Genomic DNA, 22678 nt, shown 5'->3' with positions numbered 1-22678 from the left:
ATGAATCACTTATATATTTGACAAAAGCTCTTCAAAAGAGCACATGTACAGTTTGCAAAACATCATAACCTATTCTATAGATGGTTGATCAGTTACATCAAAATGGCATGTTGAAACACCAGCGGAAGACAATAAAAACACTATTGACTACCCATAGTCAGAGAGTGAAGAAGTGTTTGTAAATGTGTTTTGACCTTAGGTTCCTAGCTTTTGGCAGAAAACCTAGCACTGCTCACAGGCACAACTAGGCTCTTGTGCAATTAGCGCTGCTCACAGCAACAACTAGGCTTTTGTGCAATCCAAGAAGCTAGACAACAAAGGTACACAAGGCATTTGTATTTTCCACAATTTTCTGAATTATGGAAGAGAGTTTAAGCCTATGAAGATTACTCTCCTTCTTTGGTGTGTGGCATGTACATGTTTCATTGTATCCACTTGAGCTGGTGTTTTCCGAGCACCAGTGGCAAAGACACTATATAGAGGACTTGTGTAGACCTCTGAGGTCTCAAGGTAAAAGGTCATGATTCTAGGAGCATCCCAGTCTCAGATTGAACTTCCAGGGGTGCTCAGAGAGAGACGAGAGTGACCTGGCTAGTAGTGGCCAGATATCCAGATAGAGGTGGGGACCATTCCTCTGTACAGACTGGTATATGCAATAGTGTAAATGTGTTTTATGCACACGTCTTTTATATTACAGCAAAAGAACAGTGAAATCTATCTTTTGTAGAGTGGCGTGTGAACAAGTGTGAACGCATAGTGTGCATGCATGTGAATATTCTATACTTTTATGTAATGAGTTCTCCACATGAGGTGATCCTAAATTTTTACATGACTGAATGAAAAGTGCCCTTTACTGCCCAAAGAGTGCACCTGTGCATGCATATGATTGTCAAGGATGGGGAAAAGAACACATGGTCTAAATTAGTGATTCATGTTCTTCATTTTAACTTCCATATTTAAACCAACTCTGATTTGAATTTCTGGAGCCCAATAAATGTTTACATATTGATTATACACCTTTTGTACATGGAAATAGTCATATATGCTTAATAGAAATGAAACAAAGACAGTGGTATAGTTCCAACTGTACCTTTGGAACTGCAGCTTCAAGCATGAAATCTGTACATAGATCAGATGAGCTGTTCACATAAGTTGCATGAATGAAAGTGGCCTGGGGACTCTGAACTGTCTTTGAGAAGCCAAAGGAGACTCTCAGTCTGCTGCTTTGGAGCACAATCAATGATGGGATAAAGGAACCTGCAAAAGCATGTACCATAGAAGTTGAAAAGGAAACCATAAAGCAAAAAGTTTAATTCAAGATACACAAGTCACAACAGTGCACCTGGGAGACTGCTGGCAGAGGACATTTCCCCATATTGGTCAGCATCAGAGGATACTTGCATCTGCTTTCCATAAGATGTACTTTGTGTAAGATCTAAACTTTTCCTCTTTACTTGAACCTCTGGGCTAGAAATAAGTCCATGCGACCCTTGCGATAGAGATTGACCATATTTATGGGCAGGCTTCTGAAACCTGGTTGGCATCATGGAGTCATCTTGTTGTGCATTTGTTGCAGCAAATTTAGAATCTGTGAGAGATGTTGCGCTCATGCTCATAGATAAGAGATCTAAAACGTTTCCTGCTTGAGCTCTTGATGTTTGTGCTGCAATTACAAGACATGAAAGAGAGATAAGGAAACCAGACCTTGGACATACATAAATGCTCAATTAATTATTTTCTTCCTTAAATGAGACCATATGATATGTGGAAAGTGTAATACTTTGAGGGCATTCTCATTCGTGACTGTTTCCTAGAACTAACATTTAGATGCCAATGAGCTATTGATAACTGCTGACATTTAGGGAAGACATGTTAAATAAGCAGCTTTCTTTCTGCACTTAACTTCAACTGGGCAAGGAAATTAAGGCGTTATCTACTAAGTACTTGATTCATATGAGGAACTTGCAGATTCCATAAGAGCAGATGAACGTGGTATATTGATGATTGGAAACCTTTCCAACAAGCTCCCTCTGGCTGAAGCAACAATTAAGTCAACATGGTATAACATCTCAATTAACTTTCAATGTTTGCAAGCATGCTTTGTAGAATATAAGACCTCTTGCCTCAAGCTTTGTCTAAAAAAAGATACTTTTGTTACTTGTAAACAACACCTAATGGCAGTCAAAGATGTAAAGAACATGCAAAGAAAACCTGCACTATCGCTAGCACAAGTACCGAACTTGTTGTACACCTACACACTGTCCCCCATGTATGATCCTCTCGTTAGTGGTGTCCCATACCACCCTATTCAAGATAAAAGCACACCAATCAGGCATGGACCATCACAGTCCCCATAATGTTCCTGTAGCATCCACCTTGCAACATGATACACAACACAAGCCATACCCATGATGTAGATCTAGAAAGGGGATGGACATCAGACTCATCTGAACACCTACCCATGATGTCTTCTTAGCAGCATTCCCAACCAATTTGCAACCACATTCAGCTCTGCTCCATGCCCTTTCGTCTCAATTTTCTCAAGCCTACTCTATCTTTAACCCTCCCTTAATTTTCTCCATCCCTAGCAACTCTTGGCCAGATCTTGAGGCCCCCCCCTCCTCCACCCGACTCTGGATTCCTCCATCTATCTCTTCCTTCCCCAGTTCTTCCTTCTCCAACATCAAGCCTACAAACTGGCAACACAAAGCTTCTCACTTCTTCAGTGCCTTCATCTTCTTCAACAACTACCTCCCCATCCATGACACAACCCCAACTCCATCACTCAAGCTCCATCTTGGGCCCCTTACCATACCCTTTCCCTCCCCCTATTGTGGATTCTCCCTCTTGTCCAATCCATAGATAGGGAAATTCTTGATCTCCACAGGAGTGCTCAATGGCAAGGCAGGATCAGAGATCAAAGCATTCCTTACATGTTTTACAAAGGAATTGCCAAGGACTCAAGGAGCAAGCCTCAACTTTCTCTCGACAAAATCAATACTTCACAGAGCTCCTCTGAAGTACTCACCTCACCTTCCAGATGGCAAAGCTACCTTAGAAGACACTGAAGCTAAACTCAAGACAACTCAAGACAACAGTAGCTAGTTTGGAATCTGAATTAGGTGCAGCAAATGTCCAATATGGAGAGCAATTGGTTGCAATCCCACCCCATCCAATCATTGATCCTGCCACTTTAGGAGCTTTGCAATCAGTCCTATTTGAATTATTTCCATGGAGTTTGTACAGTGCACACATTTAGATTGACAATCAACTCAGTTCATGATTTTCTTATTCAGTAACATTGGTAACTTATGGAATGTCTATGCTCCCGCCTGTCATGCCACTAACCCCCCCCGATACCCCCCCGTTCCTCCCGCCTATCCCTCCCCATGGCGCACTGCACCTCTCCCTCCCACCAGCCTCTCCATCGTGCTGCCTCGCCCGCACTGCCCTCACGCCTGGTCCCCCCCGTGCTGTCTCCTGTCTCCTTCACCCTGCGGCCACCGGCCTGCAGGCGGCCCCCCACCCGTGCGGGCTCTAGTCTGACGCCGTCATCCGTGGCGCCTGGCACCTCCACCGCCGTCAGAAAACAGAATCCACCTCCCACGGAGGCGTCAAAGGCCACCTCACCCGAGGGCCCACATCCCCCACACCCTCCCCTCCACGGGTCCCCCCCCCCCCCCCCCCCCCCCCGCCCCCCCCGAGAGGTGAGGAGCCCCATACGCCGACATCCTCCACTCACTAGCAGCCTAGCCCTCCTCCTCCCCCTCCCCACACAGCCACCAGTTCATCTATCCATGCCACCCGTCACACTTTCCTGAGACAGGCACATCTGCTACCATAGGAGTTTTTCCAGTGGTTCGTAGTCTTACCTCAGAGTTGCAGAGCATGGAGAGTTCCCACTACCTCTAGAGGTGGGAATCTTCGTGGTACGCAAGTTAAGGAGCGGCAAGGTCCATCTACTAGCACCACTGGATGGACCAAACTATGTGTTCTTCTTGTGCAGACCTTTCATAAAGGAGATTGGACGATGATAGATAGAAGAGGAGGTGAAGAATCAGGTGGCAAATCATATCTCCCAGTGGATGGGAGAAGGAGGACTAGCACTCTTCTCCCAGCAGTGGCTAGGTTGTATGATGGACATAAATTGGTGGGCTGGGTTAGGCCCGGGCCGAGGTCTCACATCTGAGCATTATCTTTTGAGCCCCTCTGCAGTGGAGAGCTCCGATAGATGTGATCAAGTGGCCTTTGGCAAAGGCGGCCCGTTTCTACCAATGTACAGAGTCACGCCTCTTAGCCTAGCCGATAGATGCTTTGGTGGTACCACTAGGTGCCATGGGGGAATGGAGTTCACCGTCCAGGCCTGCAGCAAAGTGTATGCGCATGCCCCATAGCAGCTTCCACACCGAACAGATGCCTGTTCAGTCAGCCACACCTTTCCCTATGAGTTTACATCTTGCATCTTGAAATGTGAATAGCATCCTACTTTTGCAGGAGCACAAGCTCACTCCCGCCTAGGCCCAATGGGTAGGGAAGGTACTCCCAGGCAGTTCACACACTTACTGGGAGCACGCCATCGGTGCTTACGACAGGAGTGGAGGCGTATGCACCTCTATTGGCCCGAGCCTCACCGCCTATGTACGGGAACACGTGACGATTGTGGCAGGGAGGGTTCTATGGATTAAATTGGACATTGGGGACTCGTGCCTTGGAGTCATCAATGTCTATTCCCCTACTAAGGTTAGGGCATGCAGCAGGTTTTGGGTGGAGATCGCAGCAGGACTCCCAGAGCTGGACTCCTAGATTGTTGGAGGAGACTTCAACAACCTGGAGGTCTTAGAGGACCAAGAGGACCAATAGGGCAGAGGCAGAAACTACCAGGGCATGGCTAGGGAGGAGCAGGAGGCATGGGAGGTCTTCCTTTTGGCAGTAGGAGAACGCGATGCTTGGAGAGACCCTGCTTTCCATAGGATGGAGAGGTCGCTAGACTTCTTTTGGGAATATAGGATGGAGAGACCCTGCTTTCCATAGGATGGAGAGGTCGCTAGACTTCTTTTGGGAATATAGGCGGCTAGGCGGAGTTTTGCTAGAGCGGCTGGACAGGTTTTATGAGGGAGAGTGGGGATGCTCTCACGGAGACTAGGTAGGGCAGTTGGTAGGCACCACTTTGTCTGATCACTGCCCCATTCTCTTGACACTTGATGCCTTAGCCTCTACCCTAGACACACGATCGTCACATCCCTGACTCGATCTATAGGAGGGAGGAGGTGAAGAGACAGATTGAGCAGATTTGGACAAGGGAGTGGGGCAGGAGGGATTGGATCGCAGAGGAGGTCGCAGAGGCCCTAGCCGAGTTGAGCAGTATCTGCCAGGAGGCAGCCCTACAAGCCAGGTAGTAGAGTTGGGAGTAGGAGAGAGCACTCTAGCGGGACCTAGCAGCCACACAGAGACTCCAACAGGAGGCACCAAGGGATCCCATCCTCCACGCACAGGAGGTGCGCGCACGAGTGGTCGTCGCTGGCCTAGAGGACAAGCACTCAGAGTTTTCCTTCCGCACCTCAGCAACCTTTTGGGCGCCAAAGAGAGACATGATGTGTAGGGAGTTCTTCCACTTGCATCAGCCCTGCACCTCAAGAGAGCGGTCAGCTGACGTCTCAAGTTAGCAGACGTCTCGGGTCCGAAGGGCAAGTCAGCCGACGTCACAGGTTCAGCAGGGCGGGTCAGACGAAGGACCAGGCGGGCGCACCGACACAAGGAATCGCGGGGCAGGTGGTTGTGCAGACGCAGGGACCGCGGGACAAGGAAAACGGCACAGTTGTGCGCGCGGGGTCTCCCAGACGGGCTCGAATGGGGTGAACATGGGCTAACAGGCGTGATCAGGCGTGAACGGGCGCGGGGCAGGGCTGACCAGAATGGCGCGAACCAGGGCGGACGTGTCCAGACGGGCGCGCAGAAGCGCGGACGGGTCTGGCGATGGCGGTAACGGGCCAGACGGGCCAGTCGAGCGACGAGCGGGCCAATCGAGCGACGAGCGGGCCAGACGAGTCAGGCGGCAACGGGCCAAACGAGCAACGAGCGGGCAGAGGACGTGCGACGGACGCAGCAACGACAGTCGCAGAGTAGGGATCCGAGATCACTCCCCGCCCCCCCTCTCTCTCTCTCTCTCTGTGAAGGGGTCTAGAAGGGAGCGTCCCATCTCCTCTGTGACGAGGGATGGGATGTGATCCCAGACGTGCTGTCTGCATCACTGTCCTCTGGTTAAGGCTGTCTCCTACTGGTAAAGGCATCTGTAGTAGTCAGTGGAAATCTCCATCACCTCATCAAGGCTAGAGTGAATCCTCCCATACTGATCCCAGAGGCTGCGAATACCTGGCTGACCTGCCCCGCGGACCTGCGACATTGCCCTTGGCTGCGCGCCCTAACAGAGAGAGAGGACACTAGGATGGCTGGCCTGGATATGGATTTTATCGACCGCACGGTGGCCGCCCTTGGTCCTGATTCTGATACAGAGGAGCCGGAGGAGATGGTGCCGTGCCCGGAGGACATGCCTTCTGGTTCTGACCTGCTGCCTACGGGCAAACGCTCCAAGCATACGTTTGACGAGACAATGGGCCCTCAGGAACGTTCCTATGCGCAGGTTGCCTCTGATCCTGTGGATTCGCAGGAGATTGACTGGGAGCATTTGCTGGACTTTGTCAATATGCTGCTTGGCGATTATGTCCAGCATAATCATGAAGCTTTTTCTGACTCGGGAACTGATGAAGTGCTGGAAGCCACGGTGGACCCAAAATCAGTCTTGCAGTCTTTTTCAGTGTTTTATGACCGTGCAGTTATACTTTTCTTCACTGGCAGGATCCCAGTGCTTTCCCATATTTGCCAGTGGCTGCATCATTTATTACAAGGGGAGTGTGTTGAGGAGATCTTTCTTGGACCCCGCGGCTGTTATGAGGTGCTGCTGAAATCAGAGACACATCGGGCTGAGCTCCTGTCCAAGTTGCCATTATGCCAAACCTATGAAACAAAGGCCACATCCTATGAATCCTTGCTACACACATTGTGTGAAGGAGGAAATTGAGAAACTGTAGAAAGCAGGATTCATTTATGAGATTGAACATACCAACTAGGTCTCTTTGGTTGTTGTCATGTTCAAGAAAAACAACAATATTAAGGTATGCATTAATTATAAAAAGATGAATGCGACAACAATGCAAGATCACTATCCCTTGCCATACATTGATCATATGATTGAGTGGGTAGTAATGCCAGACTTCTAGCGTCTGCTTCAACGAGAATGCCCGGTGTGGGTGGAAGTGGAAAATTGTCCGGCGGTCTATTGGCCATTGTTAAAGGATGCGATGGCAGTTGGGGAAACGGTGCTGGTTCCCCCAAGCCTAAGGGCTATGAATCGAAACCGTTTATGCATGTTATGGGACATGGCCAGAAAAAGGCCTGAGTGGCTTCGCCTCAATTGCGCCGGCATGCATCCTTTGCACTTTCGCTTGAAATGGGGCAACTTTGCAGGACACTGGATTTCATGTGGTAAACTAGGGCATTTTATGGCCGAATGCCCAGAGAGACAACCGTCTTCAGATGATGTGCATGTTGTGCTGCCTAAGGATGACATGGTGCTTGATGCCCCGGCACAGGAGGCCCCCCAGCCACCTAATGTTGTGAATAAAGGTAAACAACAGGTCCAGGGTTTAGATTCCCATAGCAATGATTGGCACGAGGCGCGTCCAAAAAAAGGAAAAAAATCGGATGCAGGCCTGGCGGATTCTGGGCTTGATGCTTCATAAGATTCCGTGCGCACGTATATGCGCAGAAAAGAAATGTTCTCTTCCCAGCATGCCGCGTGTACTATGGCTCCTTCAGCCCCCCATAATCAGGCTACAAGGAAAGTCTATACAGACGGTCCAAAGGGCCCACCGGCTAAGCTGGCGTTTGATACTAGAGGTAATGTGATTACACCCTAGGATCGTCGTTATCCCCGTTCCACTCCCAAGGCAGTGGATATTCCATCTACCTCTAAAGCGGGCCGCCAGAATTCTTTTGCAGTGTTAGCTGATTTTCTGGATGAGGGCGTCTTGGACGCTCTCGCGGAAAAGGTGAAATCGAGGCAACAGGTGCCTCGTTCCTGATTCTCTTTTTTGAAGATATATAAAGATAGCCACGTGGAACGTGCGAGGCATTTGCTCTCGTCATAAGCAACATGCCATGTGGATTGTCTTGCATGAGAACCAGTGGGATGTCTTGTGTGCGGTTGAGCACAAGAGTCACGGTGAAGCAGGAAAAGTTATGGATTGCCATGGATTCCGCCTGTTTTATGTAGGGACACATGCTATGTACTATTCGGGCGTGCTTATGATTGTCCATGAGAAATACCAGCCTGTTCTTATTAAAAATGATGTACAAGGCTGCTTTCTAGTAATCGAAGTTTTATTTGAAGGAGAGATTTTATGGTTGCTGGGCCTCTATGCTCCGAATGACCCCGCATCCCGACGGGATCTTTGGACGACTTTGCAGAGCTCCATGTCGCTTGGCAGAAGGGGTTTTTTGATGGGGGATTTCAATATGTGTGTTGACTCTTCTCAGTCCACTTCAGGGCATTCGGTAATGGATGCTCCGGAAAGCCGGGTGTGGAATGCCTTTGCTCTTCAAGTACTTAAGCAAGATCTCTGGTCTTGGCTCCACCCTTCTTCTTCAGGGTTTACTTTTCATTCCGCACAATATGCAACTACTTGGTCACGGTTGGACCGAATGTATATCATGCAGGGGGATGATTTTCTTCCCGAGATGCTGGAAATGAAAGTCTTACAGCAATATGCATTGTCGGACCATTTCCCCCTCCAGCTTGAGATGCTTGCACAACCTATTGTACCTTTTATGCAGTTGCTGGATAGACTCCCTTTACGTTTCAACTCGTCCTATTTGAAGCATCCAATCTTTCAGGGCTATATGCAGCAATTGATTGAGAGGTTCTTATTGGACTTCGCCTCTGAGGGCTTGCCTTCCTTTGCACGGCTGCTCTCTAATGTGCAGCGGATTGCTCGGCAGTATGGGATCCATCATGCCTCTATTTGTCAGCGGCGTCGCCATGCAGCGGAGGACTTACTGGCTCTGGTACGTTCGCTGCTAGTGGACACCCCAGATGATGAATTTCTGCTGTCACTGGCGATGCGTTTGGCGCATCTTATTCAAGTTTTTCAGTTGAAATCTTATCAGTAGGCCAAGCTTCACAACTTGACTGACACATTGCAAGATAGTGCCTGTCAGACTCACAAGTTCTTTCGCGCCTTGCATGCTTCTCCTGCTCGAGAAAATATGACTAGACTCCAGGATTCAGAAGGTGTCATGATCACTGATCCGCAGACCGTTGTCAATATGTGCAAAAATTATTTTATGGATCTTCTTGGTTCTTCTCCGTCGCCTTCTAGCCAGGTTACGCATGCACGCTCCGTCTTATATGATTTGGTCCGCCAGCAGGTTTCACTTGATATGCAAGCTATTTTGGACGCAGATATTTGCGAGGAGGAGGTTATGGATGTTTTGTTACACCTGCCTAAGGATAAAAGTCCGGGTTGGGATGGTCTCACCAATGAATTCTTTGAGAACTCGGCCACCCAGCTGGTGAAGCCATTGGCGGCTATGTTTCAGCAGGTTTGGGAAACAGGGGTCATGCCTTCCTCATGGAAAGAAGGCCTTATCAAACTGCTTCCAAAGGTCCCTTCGCCGTCAATGCTGCAACACTGGAGACCAATTTCTTTGATGGATTCGATGTATAAAATCTTCTCCAAAGTGCTGGCGAATCGGCTTCACAAGTACCTTCCAGCTATTGTGCATCCAAGATGCTTGACAATGGAGCCGATTCGCCAGCACTAATGGGTATCCATTAGTCCCGATTGATCTACATCATTAGTGTTGCGGCTTCTTCTTGAGTTATGCTCAATGGCGGGGCTACAGAGCCATTTGTCCTTGCACGCTCGGTCAGACAGGGTTGCCCTTTGAGTCCTCTCTTCTTTGCCCTGGCGACTCACCCGGTTCTTTCAATGTTATCTTGGATACCCATTGGGGGTGGATGTTCAGCCAAAGGAACTACTGGACTGGATTTCGCAAAAACTGGCAACGAAGTTCATGTATTGGAAGTCGCAGGCGTGGCCATTCCATGTCCGCCTCAAAGTGGCTCAGACAATTATACTGCCAATGCTCACATATTTCCTGCCATTGCTGCCGTGGACTCCTACTACTTTGAAGGCTCTCACTCGCCCCATTCGTTTCATGTTATGGAAGAAGGATTCATTGCAAGCAGGTATTTCGTGGATTTCATGGTCACATACATGTACCCCTAAACGCATGGATCATCACCCGTGGACCATCATAGCCCGTTATTTTCTTGAGGACAGCGGCCTACGCCATGGTAATACACGACTTCGGGCCTCCTGGTGGCATGTCCTTAATGCAGACTCTCGATTTTCCAGTCCCTCCTCCTCTCTGTTACTGCATTTGGTTGGCTCCTGGAAAGTGGTGCTCCAAAAGGCGCGTTGGCATCCAGTGGGGGACCGCTTACATACTAACTCCTTTCAACTGGAATTGTTGGCAGTCTCGAGATTACTTTCATAGGAAGACAAACATGAGCTCAGACCAAGATTTAACCGCATGGCCCGTTTGGGTGTGACTTCAGTTGCGGATGCTACCCTTGCCACTCGCAACGTCTTCGCATCATTTCGTACTGCAAGGAGACTTTTCAGGATCCTGTGCGGATACCGTGATTTATGGGAACAACTTTTGTCAGTGCTTCGGGGTAGGCAACCCTTTCCTGCCCTGGCTGTGGATCGTCCTTGGTAGGACTGGGACCTTGCAGGCCGATTGAGTCTGGAAAAGGCCTCTGCTAATCAGGTGTATCATCTTCTCATTAAAGATCATCAATGGCTGGGTGTGAAAGCTAATACTGTATGGGGATTGCTGAAATCTCAGTCATGGTGGAAGGCAACTGTGATGGAGGGCTGGTTGAATAAGACACCTTTCAAATGCAAGGTCTTTCTTTGGCGGGTGATGATTGGTGGCCTTCCTCTTGCCTCGGCCCTTTTCAAGTGTAGAATCTTGAATGGCAATTGTTTCTTCTGTACCACTACTGTGGAATCGGCCCGACATCGATTTCTTTCTTGCCCGCTCACCAAGAAGATCTGGTCACTCTTGTCACAAGTTTGGCGCATTTGGACCACGCGGAATGCCTTTCTTTTTGATTTGGCCTCTAATGTACCGAGACATATTGCCTGGCTTAAAGGTCTCTTGCACTGGCAGATAGATCTCATTCGGCACTCGGACTTGCTCACTCGGGAGGACTTGCTTCCCTGGCATATGGCAATTTCCTCTAGGTCTTTGCCATGATTTGTGTAACCTTTTTGTGGTGTAGTACTGAGATTTTACACGCGTTGCCCTAGGGCCCTCGTGTATTTTGTAATCATGTAATCATGTAAACTTGTACCTTTTTTTTCGTAATTAATACAATTACCTATTACGAAGAGAGAGAGAGAGAGAGAGAGAGAGAGAGAGAGAGAGAGAGTATATTAATGTCTCTAAAAGGCCAATGTGGCCTATGAGACCAAAGCAATACATACAATGATGGTGTGTTTCTCATCTGGAACGAGAAAAAGATGAAAAACATGCTTATAAGACTGAAAAAGAATGAAATAGTGTCCTATAAAAGGGAAACATGTCAGTGATCTGAAAGTGAGAGTAGAGAAAGGAAAACTCTCCATCAATGATATGTCTGTTCTCTAGGGAGGTGTATCTCTGCATGGCTGAGGCTTTCCATGCACAGGACAGGCAGAAATGCCCGCGAGAGGATGGCCTTTCCAAGGCCTTCTTCATTACCTATTGGGAGGTGATGAAGGACCCTCTAGTGCTGGCCTTCCATGATATTTTCAGCTCAAGATGGATTCCAGGGAGTCTATCAGCAGGTCTTATCAGTCTCCTCCCCAAAGGGGGAGATCAGTTGGAGCTATACCGATCACCCTTTTGTCACTAGCCTATAAGGCACTTGCCAAGATGATTGGTAGGTGACTCCGCCCTGTGCATCCAGACATCATTCATGACACAGACAGGCTTTCTCTAGGATAGGAGCATCCTAGACAATGTCTTCACCTTCTTTGAGGCGATAGTGTGGGCCCAACACAGTGGTCAGGGATTGGCAGTACTACTCCTGGATTTAAAGAAAGCCTATGACAGGGTTGACTGGGACTTCTTAGAGGGCACCATGGTGAGGTTGGGCTTCCCCAAGGCATGGATCTGCAGGGTCTCAGCACTTTACAGATCGGCTACCAACAGGGTTCTCATAGGTGGCAGGCGAGGGGAGGAGTTTCGGCTGGAGAGATCGATCCGGTAGGGCTGCCCTTTGGCCCCGTATTTGTTTCTACTCTTTGCAGAGGCAATGTCTTACTTCCTCAGGTCACGTGTGAGTAGGTTATGTGGCCTCCGACTTCCAGTGAGAGAGGAGACGGAGTTGCTAGACTCAGAGTATGCAGATGATATAGCACTCTATATAGAAGACGATGAGCTGATGCTGGAAAGAGCAAGACTAACTCTCGAGGTGTTTTGCACTGCAGCGGGAGTGAAAATCAACTGGCAAAAGTCGGTTGGTTTCCTTACGGACCCGGACTCTAGCACGGAGTGGGGCGTCCACTTGGGATTTAGATGGGTGTGCAGAGGGCACCGTCCGTTACCTAGGATTCTAGGTGGGACTCGACATCACTCCTGTCCAGTAGTTTCTTCCAGTCCTTAACTCTATTCGGCGGAAGTTGACCTGTTGAAGCACTGTCCGCCTTTCCCTAGCGTGCCAGCCCTGGTGGTCAACCAGATTCTCCTAGTGATGGCTTGATACATCGCCTCTCGTATTGGTGCTTTTCCTTATCCTGTGTAGTTTAGCTTCGCTGCTTGGTACGGAATTTTCTTTGGGCCGGGTCAAACAGTTCCAAGGACTCCTAGGGCAAGGTGGTATGGGCGACCATCATTCGACATCGGTCAGAGGGCTTGGGATCATAGACCTAGAGTATCAGAGTCTGCTGGCCCTTTTGGGCAACCTAGTAGTCCATGGTCTTACACCAAGAGGGCAGACATGGAAGGTTCTATTGTAGGAGGGCCTCCAGGAGTGTAGACCGAGGCTTGGCGGTGATCGCAGGAGGGCCTCCAGGAGTGTAGACTCAGGCTTAACGGTGATTGGAGGCCGTCCTTGAGATGGATCTTCACGACGGCCCAGATCACGCCCCCCAGATCCTCCTTCCTCTACAGCCTACTTCCTGTGTGGAAGGGCCTCCGTAAGGCCCTTATTCAGAGCCCCCCAGGTTGCCAGGAGGAGATAGACCGCGAACCGGTGATCTCGACCCCTAGGTCAGAGATTGGGAGGGGGTACAGATTGGCAAGCACCCCCACATCCAGTGGGATGGTTGGGAGGCCGGCCCGGCTCGTACCATCAAGACGTGGCGGGAGGTGTATAGGATGGCAAACAAGGAGGTGTTGCAGTGGGCATCACGTTGCTAGAGAGGAGCTAAGTTGAGAAGGGAGATTGACGCTGCGATACCTTAGGAGTGGCTTGACCCCCTGATAGAAGAGCCAGTAGAGCTTGGTGAGGTATGGGCCGCTAGGTTTTCACCAACAGGTATTCCCCTACAGGTGGTAGGTAGAATGGGCGGTGCCCCACATGGGACTTTCTTCACCGTGCAGGGAGGGGGGTGTTTGGTTCTTGACAGAGGGCAGTAGGATGAGGGGATAGTTGTCCTTCCGTGGAGGAGGATTCGAGTGGTTGGCATTTAGGGGAAGACATGACGTCTGGACCCTTATGTGTTCTGGGAGGAGTTCAGGGAGTGGCACCTTTTAATATGGGAGAGCAGGCCACTTGATGAGCTGGAGTGGGACCCTGGAGAGTGGCTATGGCCGGCCATTGTAGTCGCCAAGAAGCCATTGAGGTTCCTGGAGTACACAGCCAGGATTGGCAGACATGTATTGATGTAGGAGGACATGGACTGGGCGGCTTTGCATAGCAGGTATTGGGCGGAGCACACCATCACAGATGCTTTCCGGCGGATTTTCTGGTGCCGCCTATGGGACAGCTGGAGGCTGAGGAGGGTATCATATTTCTTATGGCTATTGGCACATGGAGGCCTGGCGGTGGGGAGTTGGTTAGTCCAGATATAGAAGGATGGAGATTGTAAATGCTGCCCGCAACAGTCTCTGGAAACTCAAAAGCACTGCCTTTGGTTGTGTGAGGGGGCGTAGCTCATGTGGAGAGGAGCATGCCGTATTCTCCGTCATATAGCACCCAGCCTTGGATGTATCTCATGGGGTGCTTTCTGCTAGCAGGCAGTCAAAGCCAAGGCCGTCACCTTTTGTATGAGGTTGGGATGCAGGACACGATCTTCATCATTGAGGCTCGGTCGTGCACAGTGGTTGGCTTGGAGACTCTACCCATCTGCCAGGTACTGGAACCCACAACAGACTGCTCTGTGGTATGGGAGATCATAGGGAGTCTTACTGGATGGCACATTTGGAAGGTGCAATGTCAGGAGGTTTTCGGTGGGGAGAGACTTTCAGTACACGCAACTTTGGCAGAGCTCTGGAACTCCATCATCCACTCCCTCTACAGCCGATGGGACTAGGTGCAGGGCGAGTCTCGAGCTTGTCAGGAGCTCTATTTTCACTTTATGCGCACTTGGGCCCTATTCTTCATGATGCAAGCAGGCAACCCCAGATGGCGATACACCCCCCCTCCATGGCTTCTTGCCCCCATCCCCCCTAGATTGCCTTGAGAGGCTTGTATACTTGATATATCTTTGACTCATCATCAGCTCCAGCTAGAGTCTGTTGAGCATGAGCACTTCTTTGTATTCAGGGTTTTTTTCTGAAGTAATATAATTAATCACACTTTATTTGCAAAAAAAGTAACATTGGTAACTTTGGTAATGCTCATCGGGATAGGGAGCCATTTAGAGACGTGTTGTGAAGATATGCTAGGGTTGGCACTGAGAAAACACAGAGTACATAAACACAAACACAACTAAACTACAATGAGTTAGACAAAATTACAAGATGGCAAATAGGGAAGAATGAAAATGAAACTGAATGAATAAAGTATGTTGAATTAATGAATGTACACAATGCTCAAAGTCAAAGCAGTCTCACACCCCATGGCTTTCGTGGAAGCGTGCTGAGGGAGGTGTTAGAGTGTGTCACCTACCAGAGCCAGATCCCAAGTGCAGTAACCACCATCCAGAGCAGAGGATGATGTAGAAAAGTGCTGAAAACTTGAAACCGACCTGCTGTAGATGAAACACAGATCAGGCTAATGTAGAAAAGTGCTGAAAAACTCAGAATGCAGCAGCTGACCGTACGGATGATGACATGGCAGTCAAGGAAGATCAGCAGTCACCAGGAGTAGATCAGCAACTAGGCGAGGATGAGGGAGTGGTGTAAAGAGTGCAGCTCTAGAAGGCGACAGTGTGAGACAGTCCAATATACAACACCCAATGAAGAACACCATGCAAGTCAAGCCAAAAAGATAATGAAATAAGGGGTAGTGCTCATAATGTATATAGAAACCATATACATGCAATCATAGCCTCTTGTAGCCTAATATAGGGTACAACATCACAAATGTTATGACCATGATCAGTGGAACATGATGTATAAGGGCATGTCCACATTACCACTCACTCTTCCACGAACTTGATGTCTACCACTCTAGGATGAAAATGCTTTTGGCAAAGTCTTCTCTTCAAGCATAGTAAATGTAAAACAACTCTCCATTCCCAACAAAATAGCGCCTTCATTCTTGTAGACTTCATGCAAGAAAATCAAGCTCTCAACCCAAGGCTCACACACCAAGAGCATCAGCATCACAATTCCCTGTAACTCCAAGCAAAGTAGAAGTTGAAACTCTCAGACTGCATTCATGGAGGCCTCAACTGTAAGGTACTTCCACATCGTAAGGAATCAACTCCATGAGCTGCTCGCACACTTCCTCAAGCACGCTTCTAGTTACTGAGCCTTGAACTGAGCACACATGGACTTCTTGAACTCCACAACTCCACAAACTCCTTCCTTGAACAATAACACAACATCGCTACCAACTTGGCTTCAACTCTCACACACACTCCACCATGGACTTCAATGCAAGCAATACCTCACCTTTATTGTCCTCTTCGTTGACAATTACTCTCTTTAAGGCTGCCTCCTGTTACACCATCCAGCTCCTCCCCTTCCACGCCCAACCACTGGGCTCCTTATATTGATTTCCATGAGGGCTAGCTTTCCTTTAATTTGGATGATGAAGCTTTTTCAGGTTTACATAAGTGCTGATGTCACCTAGAGTCTCTTTTCAGCTTTGGCTATAGCTAAAATTACCTACCTTATGATTTTTCTATATGTAGTCTGCCATTGTGCGTCAAAGCACAGTCACAGTACCTCTTGGAGCATCACATGTCCTCATGGCTAGGTCACCCTCCCCATTTACTCAAACTTATGCAGCTGGTTTTATGTTACTGCAGCCCATATCCTGCTTGTCACCTTTGGTGTCATGTTTGCCCACGTGTCCATACCCCCCCAAGAGGTAGCATCACATGTCCTCATGGCTAGGTCACCCTCCTCATTTACTCAAACTTATGCAGCTGGTTTTACGTTACTGCAGCCCATATCCTGCTTGTCACCTTTAGTGTCATACCTGGTGTTTTTGGGACAGCTGCCTAACCTCCATCATTACTACAATGTTGCATCATCAACACCACTCCAAGTCATCCTTGTTTCAGGACCAATAGATGCATACTCCACTGATCAGCACTATATACAGCTACTGATGTGATTCCTTGTGGACATGTTGACTTAAAGAAAAGGTTGTCATGTTGGACTATAATGACCATCACACAATCATATACCTTGACCAGCATATTTATCCTTGCCCTCATGTTGATCATAACAAGAACCCATCACAAACATGTACCGATCCTCTAGGAGTCCATCACAATACTTCATCCAAGTATGTATACTCCCAAAATCCCACAACAAGTCCTCAAGTTCAGGTCACCAAAAAATGCTTCGCAATGTGACCAATGTGCATGACCTCTAGGTGCTGTTCTAATGTAAGTCCATCAGGTCGTGATTAGTATAGGGTGGTAGCTGAAAACTTAACAAGGGCTTGAGTAGCTGCTGCAAAGGGGGCTGATGAAATCAGCCTTCCTTCTTGGAAAGGGTGGTAAATAACCTGACCAAGCACTAATTACAGCAAGCATAAAATTCACATAAATGGAAAATGCAAATGTTACTACTAAATCTTGGACATTGGACACCCGGTTGGTGCCAAAAGTGACCCTTGTGGTATTTTTTAAACTTGTATTACTAAAGATTTAAGTATGCTAAGATCTAGCCTGATCGCCTTCAATCTTGAATATATATCTTGCTGTCCATAGCAACTAGCAAGTCTTCAAACCAATTTGCCCCTTGGTTTGCTTAGGGATTGGCCTTCCATTTGCTCCTTGGAAGACAAAATTTTCCCCAAACTTAATATAGCTGGCTGGCCTCTCAAAATTCTCTGAAATCCCAAAATTTCAGCTGCTAAGTATCAAGTACTAGGCCCCAAATTTTGAGCACTCTTCTCAGGGTGATTGGAAAACCCTAATTTCTGCTAAATTAGGGTTTAGCAACAGAAATTCTTCAATTGCACTCTCTTCGGATTAAATTTGACTGAGAATCTTGAGGGAAGCTTTGAATTGGTTGCGAGAAAATTGGAGAGAAATTTCAAAGCTTCATTGCCAAAAATGACTGAAATTTAATGCTGCCCTGCTATGAATGGCTAATTGACTGTAGCTCACCATCAACAAGAGCTCCACATGCAGTATCTTGCCATTGTAGGCCCCAAAATTGCTATCACCTGCCTATAGATAGCCTATACTCCTATCACCTGCTTCCAATGGCCTTTTGATAAATTGGGGGAAATTCTTTGATAATCTTCAATGGCTGGAAAATTGCAACAACAGCTCTCTCTCCCAACCCCCACAGTGTTGGAATGATGCTCCACCAACCTCTAATAGCCTTTCTATCACCTGCATGGAAAAGTTTTGCCAAGCGGTAGCCTTCTAAATGCATTTTTCAATAATTTTCAGCCCAATTAAAGTAAATTTCAGAATATCAAATTTGAAAATTAAACTAAATATTAATTCTTGCTCAAAAAATTAATTTTCGAGCAATGCTGGGTATTTATTAGTTCCTAAATTGGCATTAATTAATTACTTAATACCTAGTTCTAATGTCACCACTGACATTAATGGCTGCCAAAATCTTCTAGGCCAAAGTCTAATTGCCCACTAACTTTTGAAGGCCCTTGACCTGTCATTGTGAAATAACCAACTTACACATCACGTGTGTACCTCACATTTGCACATTTGATTAACAACTTAATCAAATGCTAAGCAAAGCATCAAAGTTTCACATCCCCATGACAGATCTCACCCTTGAAATCCTTGCAATCACCCTAGATTGCACTACAACTTGTTAAAAGCATCCATTGCTACTACTGGGAATACATGCTGAAATCATAGTCAAACAACATGTACATCTATTGCTTAACGATGCTCATACCCTTTGGATGTCTAAAGTCCAATCACTAATTATGATTCACACACATGAATCATGACTTTAGTTAGAACCATAAGAGGTGCATCCACATGTCAAAACTCAACATTTCTTTGACAATCAAGGCAAAGTAATGCATCAAATGGGCATAAATAGTGGCTCATAGCAATGATGTACCACATGATACTAATGTACAACATACATAAGCTATTAACCTGATGTAACTCATGCAAATGCACTTCTCTTGCATCACCTACAAATGTACGTTCCATACCATCCATATATCCCATATATGCCTTGCAAATGTACATCACATTCAAATGTACATTCCATTCAAGTTGTCTCTACACATAATATGGATTGATTCGAACGATAAGATTTGTACGGCACTTACCATTTTTTGAGAAATCCACTGCAGAAGCTGCTTTGGTGGAACGTCGACACCCAAAGGGTACCCAAGGTGCCTGACAATGGAGCCACGAGGAACAACCAGACCCTGCCAGTCCAAGGACTGCAAGTCCGACTCCATGCAGCTGAGAATGGCTGATTTGAGCGCATTGATGCGAAGGCCGGAGGCTTGACCAAAGATGCCCCAAACATCCAATGCTCGTCTGAGGTTGTCCTTGTCCGCACGCAAAATCATAAAAGTATCATCCGCCAGGGATTGGCTAATGAAGTGTTGTCCTGTAGGAAGCGACAGACTGGCCAACTGAGAAGAGGCTGCTAAATGGGATAACATGGAAAGAACTGGATGTGTCGCGAGGGCAAAGAATAGCGGGCTCAAAGGGCATCCTTGTTTGACAGAGCGGGCAAGTACAAATGGCTCAGTAACACCTCCGTTCAGCATGACTCGCGAAGACGCTGCAGCGCTAATGGTGTAGATTAGACGAGACATCCGGGGACCAAAGCCCATAGCAGACATAAGTTCAGCAACGAAAGACCAATCCAGATAGTCAAAAGCCTTTTCCAGGACCAGTTGAATCAGTACTACCTCCTGGTTAGAATGCCTTGCATAATCAATAGCCAGTTGAGCATTCAATACATTGTGCAGAATATTTCGGCCCTTAATGAAACCATACTGTAGAGGGTGCACAATGGCCGGGAGATGCTTATGAAGCCGATTCGCCATTATTTTGGAAAAGATTTTGTACATTGAACCCATCAAAGAAATGGGGCGCCACTGTGTCAACTTAGATGGCGAAGGAACTTTTGGAAGCAGTTTAATAAGGCCTTCTTTCCATGAGGAAGGCATGATCCCCGTTTGCCACACCTGCTGAAACAAAGCCTGCAATGTTTCGCCAGTTGGGTAGCAAAAGCTTCAAAGAACTCATTGGTGAGACCATCCCAACCCGGACTTTTATCCTTGGGCAAATGTAACAAGACGTCCATAACCTCTGCCTCACAAATATCGGACTCCATAGTAGCTTGCATGTCCTGTGGTAGCTGATTGCGGACCAGGTCATAAAAACCCGAACGGGCCTGAGTGATTTGGTCTGAAGATGGAGAAGTGGAGCCGAGAAGGTCACGGAAATAATTCCTGCACATATGCACAATAGTCTGCGGATCCAGGATAAGGTGGCCTTCTGCATCCTCGAGTCTGGTCATATTCTCCCTAGCAGGAGAGGCATGGAGAGCTCGAAAGAACTTATGGGTTTGACATGCACTATCTTGCAAAGTCTCTGTCAGATGTTGCAGTTTGGCCTGCTGATATGATTTCAAGTGGAATTCTTTAATAAGATCAGCCACTCGCATGGCCAGTGCGAGCAGAAATGCATCATCCGGAGTGTCCACCAGCAGAGAACGAACCAAAGCCAGCATGTCCTTGGCTGCCTTGCGACGCTGCCGACAAAGAGAGGCATGATAGATCCCATACTACCTAGCAACCCGCTGCACATTAGAGAGCAGTCTTTCAAATGACGCAGTGCCTTGAGAAGAGAAGTCGAAGAGGAATCTGTCAATCAATTGCTGCATATAGCCCTGAAAGATTGCATGCTTCAGGTAAGACGAATTGAAACGCAAAGGGAGTCTCTCCAGAAATTGCTTGAAAGGGGCAATGGGTTGTGCAAGCAGCTCAAGCTGCAGAGGGAAATGGTCCGACAAGGCATATTGCTGCAGCACTTTTATTTCGAGTAGCTCAGGAAGAAAATCATCATTCTGCATGATATATATACAGTCGAATCGCGACCATGTTGTTGCATACTGGGCAGAATGGAAAGTAAACCCTGTAGAAGACGGGTGTAGCCAGGACCAGAGGTCTTGCTTAAGAACAGCAAGCGCCAACGCATGCCACATACGACTTTCCGGCGCATCCATCACCGAATGCTCCGATGTGGACTGGGAGGAATCAACACACATTGAAATCCCCCATGAAGAAGCCCTGTCTGCCAAGTGACAAGGAGGTCTGCAAAGTCTGCCAAAGCGCCCGACGAGATAAGGAATCATTCGGAGCATAGAGGCCAAGTAGCCATAAGATTTCCCCTTCGAATAAAATTTCAATCACCAAAAAACGGCCATGAACATCATTTTTAATAAGAACAGGCTGATATTTGTCATGGACAATCATGAGTACACCCGAATAATGCATGGCCTGTGTCCCTGCATAAAACAATCGAAAGCCATGGCAATCTACCACTTTTCCGACTTCACCGTGACTCTTGTGCTCAACAGCGCACAGGACATCCCACTGATTTTCATGCAATACAGTCCACATGGCATGTTGCTTGTGTCGAGAACAAATTCCTCGCACATTCCACGTGGCTATTTTCATGTGTATTCAAAACAAAATCAGGTACGAGGCACAGCTTGCCTCGATTTGACTTTGTCAGCGAGAATGTCCAGGACTCCCTCGTCCAAGAAATCCGCCAACACTGCAAAAGAGTTCTGCGGACCAAATTTGGAAGTAGACGGCATATCTGCTGGCTTGGGGATGGAACGGGGATAACGACGGTCCCACGGGGTAATGACATTACCTCTGGTATCAAATGCCAGCTTAGCAGGGGGACCCTTTGGACGATCCGAATACATTTTCCTGGCGGGCTGATGAAGGGGGGCAGAGGAAACCATAGCAGGAGCAGAGCGCTCGGAAGACAACATTTCCTTCCTGCGCATATATGTACGCATGGAATCTTGTGAGGTAGTAGGCACATTGTTCTCCATGGCAGCAACAACCCTGTTGCCTTTTTTTGCACGTACTTCAACCCAATTAGTAGCGCTGGAATCCAGACCCGAAACTTGTTGTTTACCTTTGGCCAGAGCTTGGGGCTGATGGGTAGCATCCAGTGACGGGGCATCACACACCATATCTTCCATGGGCGGCGTAGCATGGCCATCATTGGAAGTGTGTTGCTGTTCCGGGCATTCGGCCATAAAATGCCCCAACTGTCCACAGGAAAAGCAATGCCCTGCAAAATTGCCCCATTTCAAACGGAAGTGTAACGGGTGCATGCCAGAGCAATTGAGGCGTAACCAGGCAGGCCTTTTTCTTGCAGTGTCCCATAGCATACACAAGCGGTTGCGATTCACAGCCCTGAGACTGGGAGGGACCAGAACAGTGCCCACAGCGGCCATAGCATCCTTCAATAGTGGCCAATAAACAGCCGGACAATTTTCCACCTCGACCCACACAGGGCATTCACGTTGCAGCATACGCTGAAAATCTGCCATTGGACGCCATGGAACCACATGAACCAACCGGCGTTCAAAAAACAAAGGCAGTTTAGACAGGAGAGCAGCACGGTGCGTCTCGGATTTCAACAGGACCTCAAAAAAGCCCCGGGAGCCAACAAAAATCTCTTCAACACATTCCCCTTGTAGCAGATGGTGCAACCACTGGCGAATACAGGAAAGCAACGGGATTCGACCAGTGAAGAAGAGTATCACAGCGCGATCATAAAATACCGAAAAGGAGCGCAGGACAGTTTTTGGGTCCAGGGTGGCGTCCAGAACATCGTCAGGTGCAGAGTCAGAAAAGACTTCTTGATTATGTTGAACATAATCGCCAAGCAAAGTGTTTGCAAATTCCAGCAAATGCTCCCAGTCCACTTCCTGAGAGTCTACAAAATCCGAA

At 47.8% G+C, this 22678-nt stretch overlaps 1 protein-coding gene across 4 annotated transcripts in view; it reads right to left on the bottom strand.

Annotated features, from left to right (window-relative positions):
• LOC148012641 (AP-1 complex subunit gamma-2-like) overlaps positions 1 to 22678 on the bottom strand; it is a 235857-nt gene that overhangs the window by 20837 nt on the left and 192342 nt on the right. For all 4 annotated transcript variants that reach the window (XM_087668808.1, XM_087668809.1, XM_087668810.1 and 1 more), the window contains 2 exons: positions 1343 to 1663; positions 1091 to 1257 (listed from right to left, as the gene is read on the bottom strand). In XM_087668808.1, coding sequence (XP_087524934.1) covers positions 1091 to 1257; positions 1343 to 1663 — 488 coding nt within the window. The remainder of the gene's footprint in view (positions 1 to 1090; positions 1258 to 1342; positions 1664 to 22678) is intronic.

This window comes from Lygodium microphyllum, chromosome 27, assembly GCF_053477565.2.
Source record: "Lygodium microphyllum isolate KBCC chromosome 27, Lygodium_microphyllum_v1.1.10, whole genome shotgun sequence".
In the NCBI taxonomy this organism is placed as follows: domain Eukaryota; kingdom Viridiplantae; phylum Streptophyta; class Polypodiopsida; order Schizaeales; family Lygodiaceae; genus Lygodium; species Lygodium microphyllum.
This window is presented reverse-complemented; position numbering and strand designations above follow the sequence as displayed.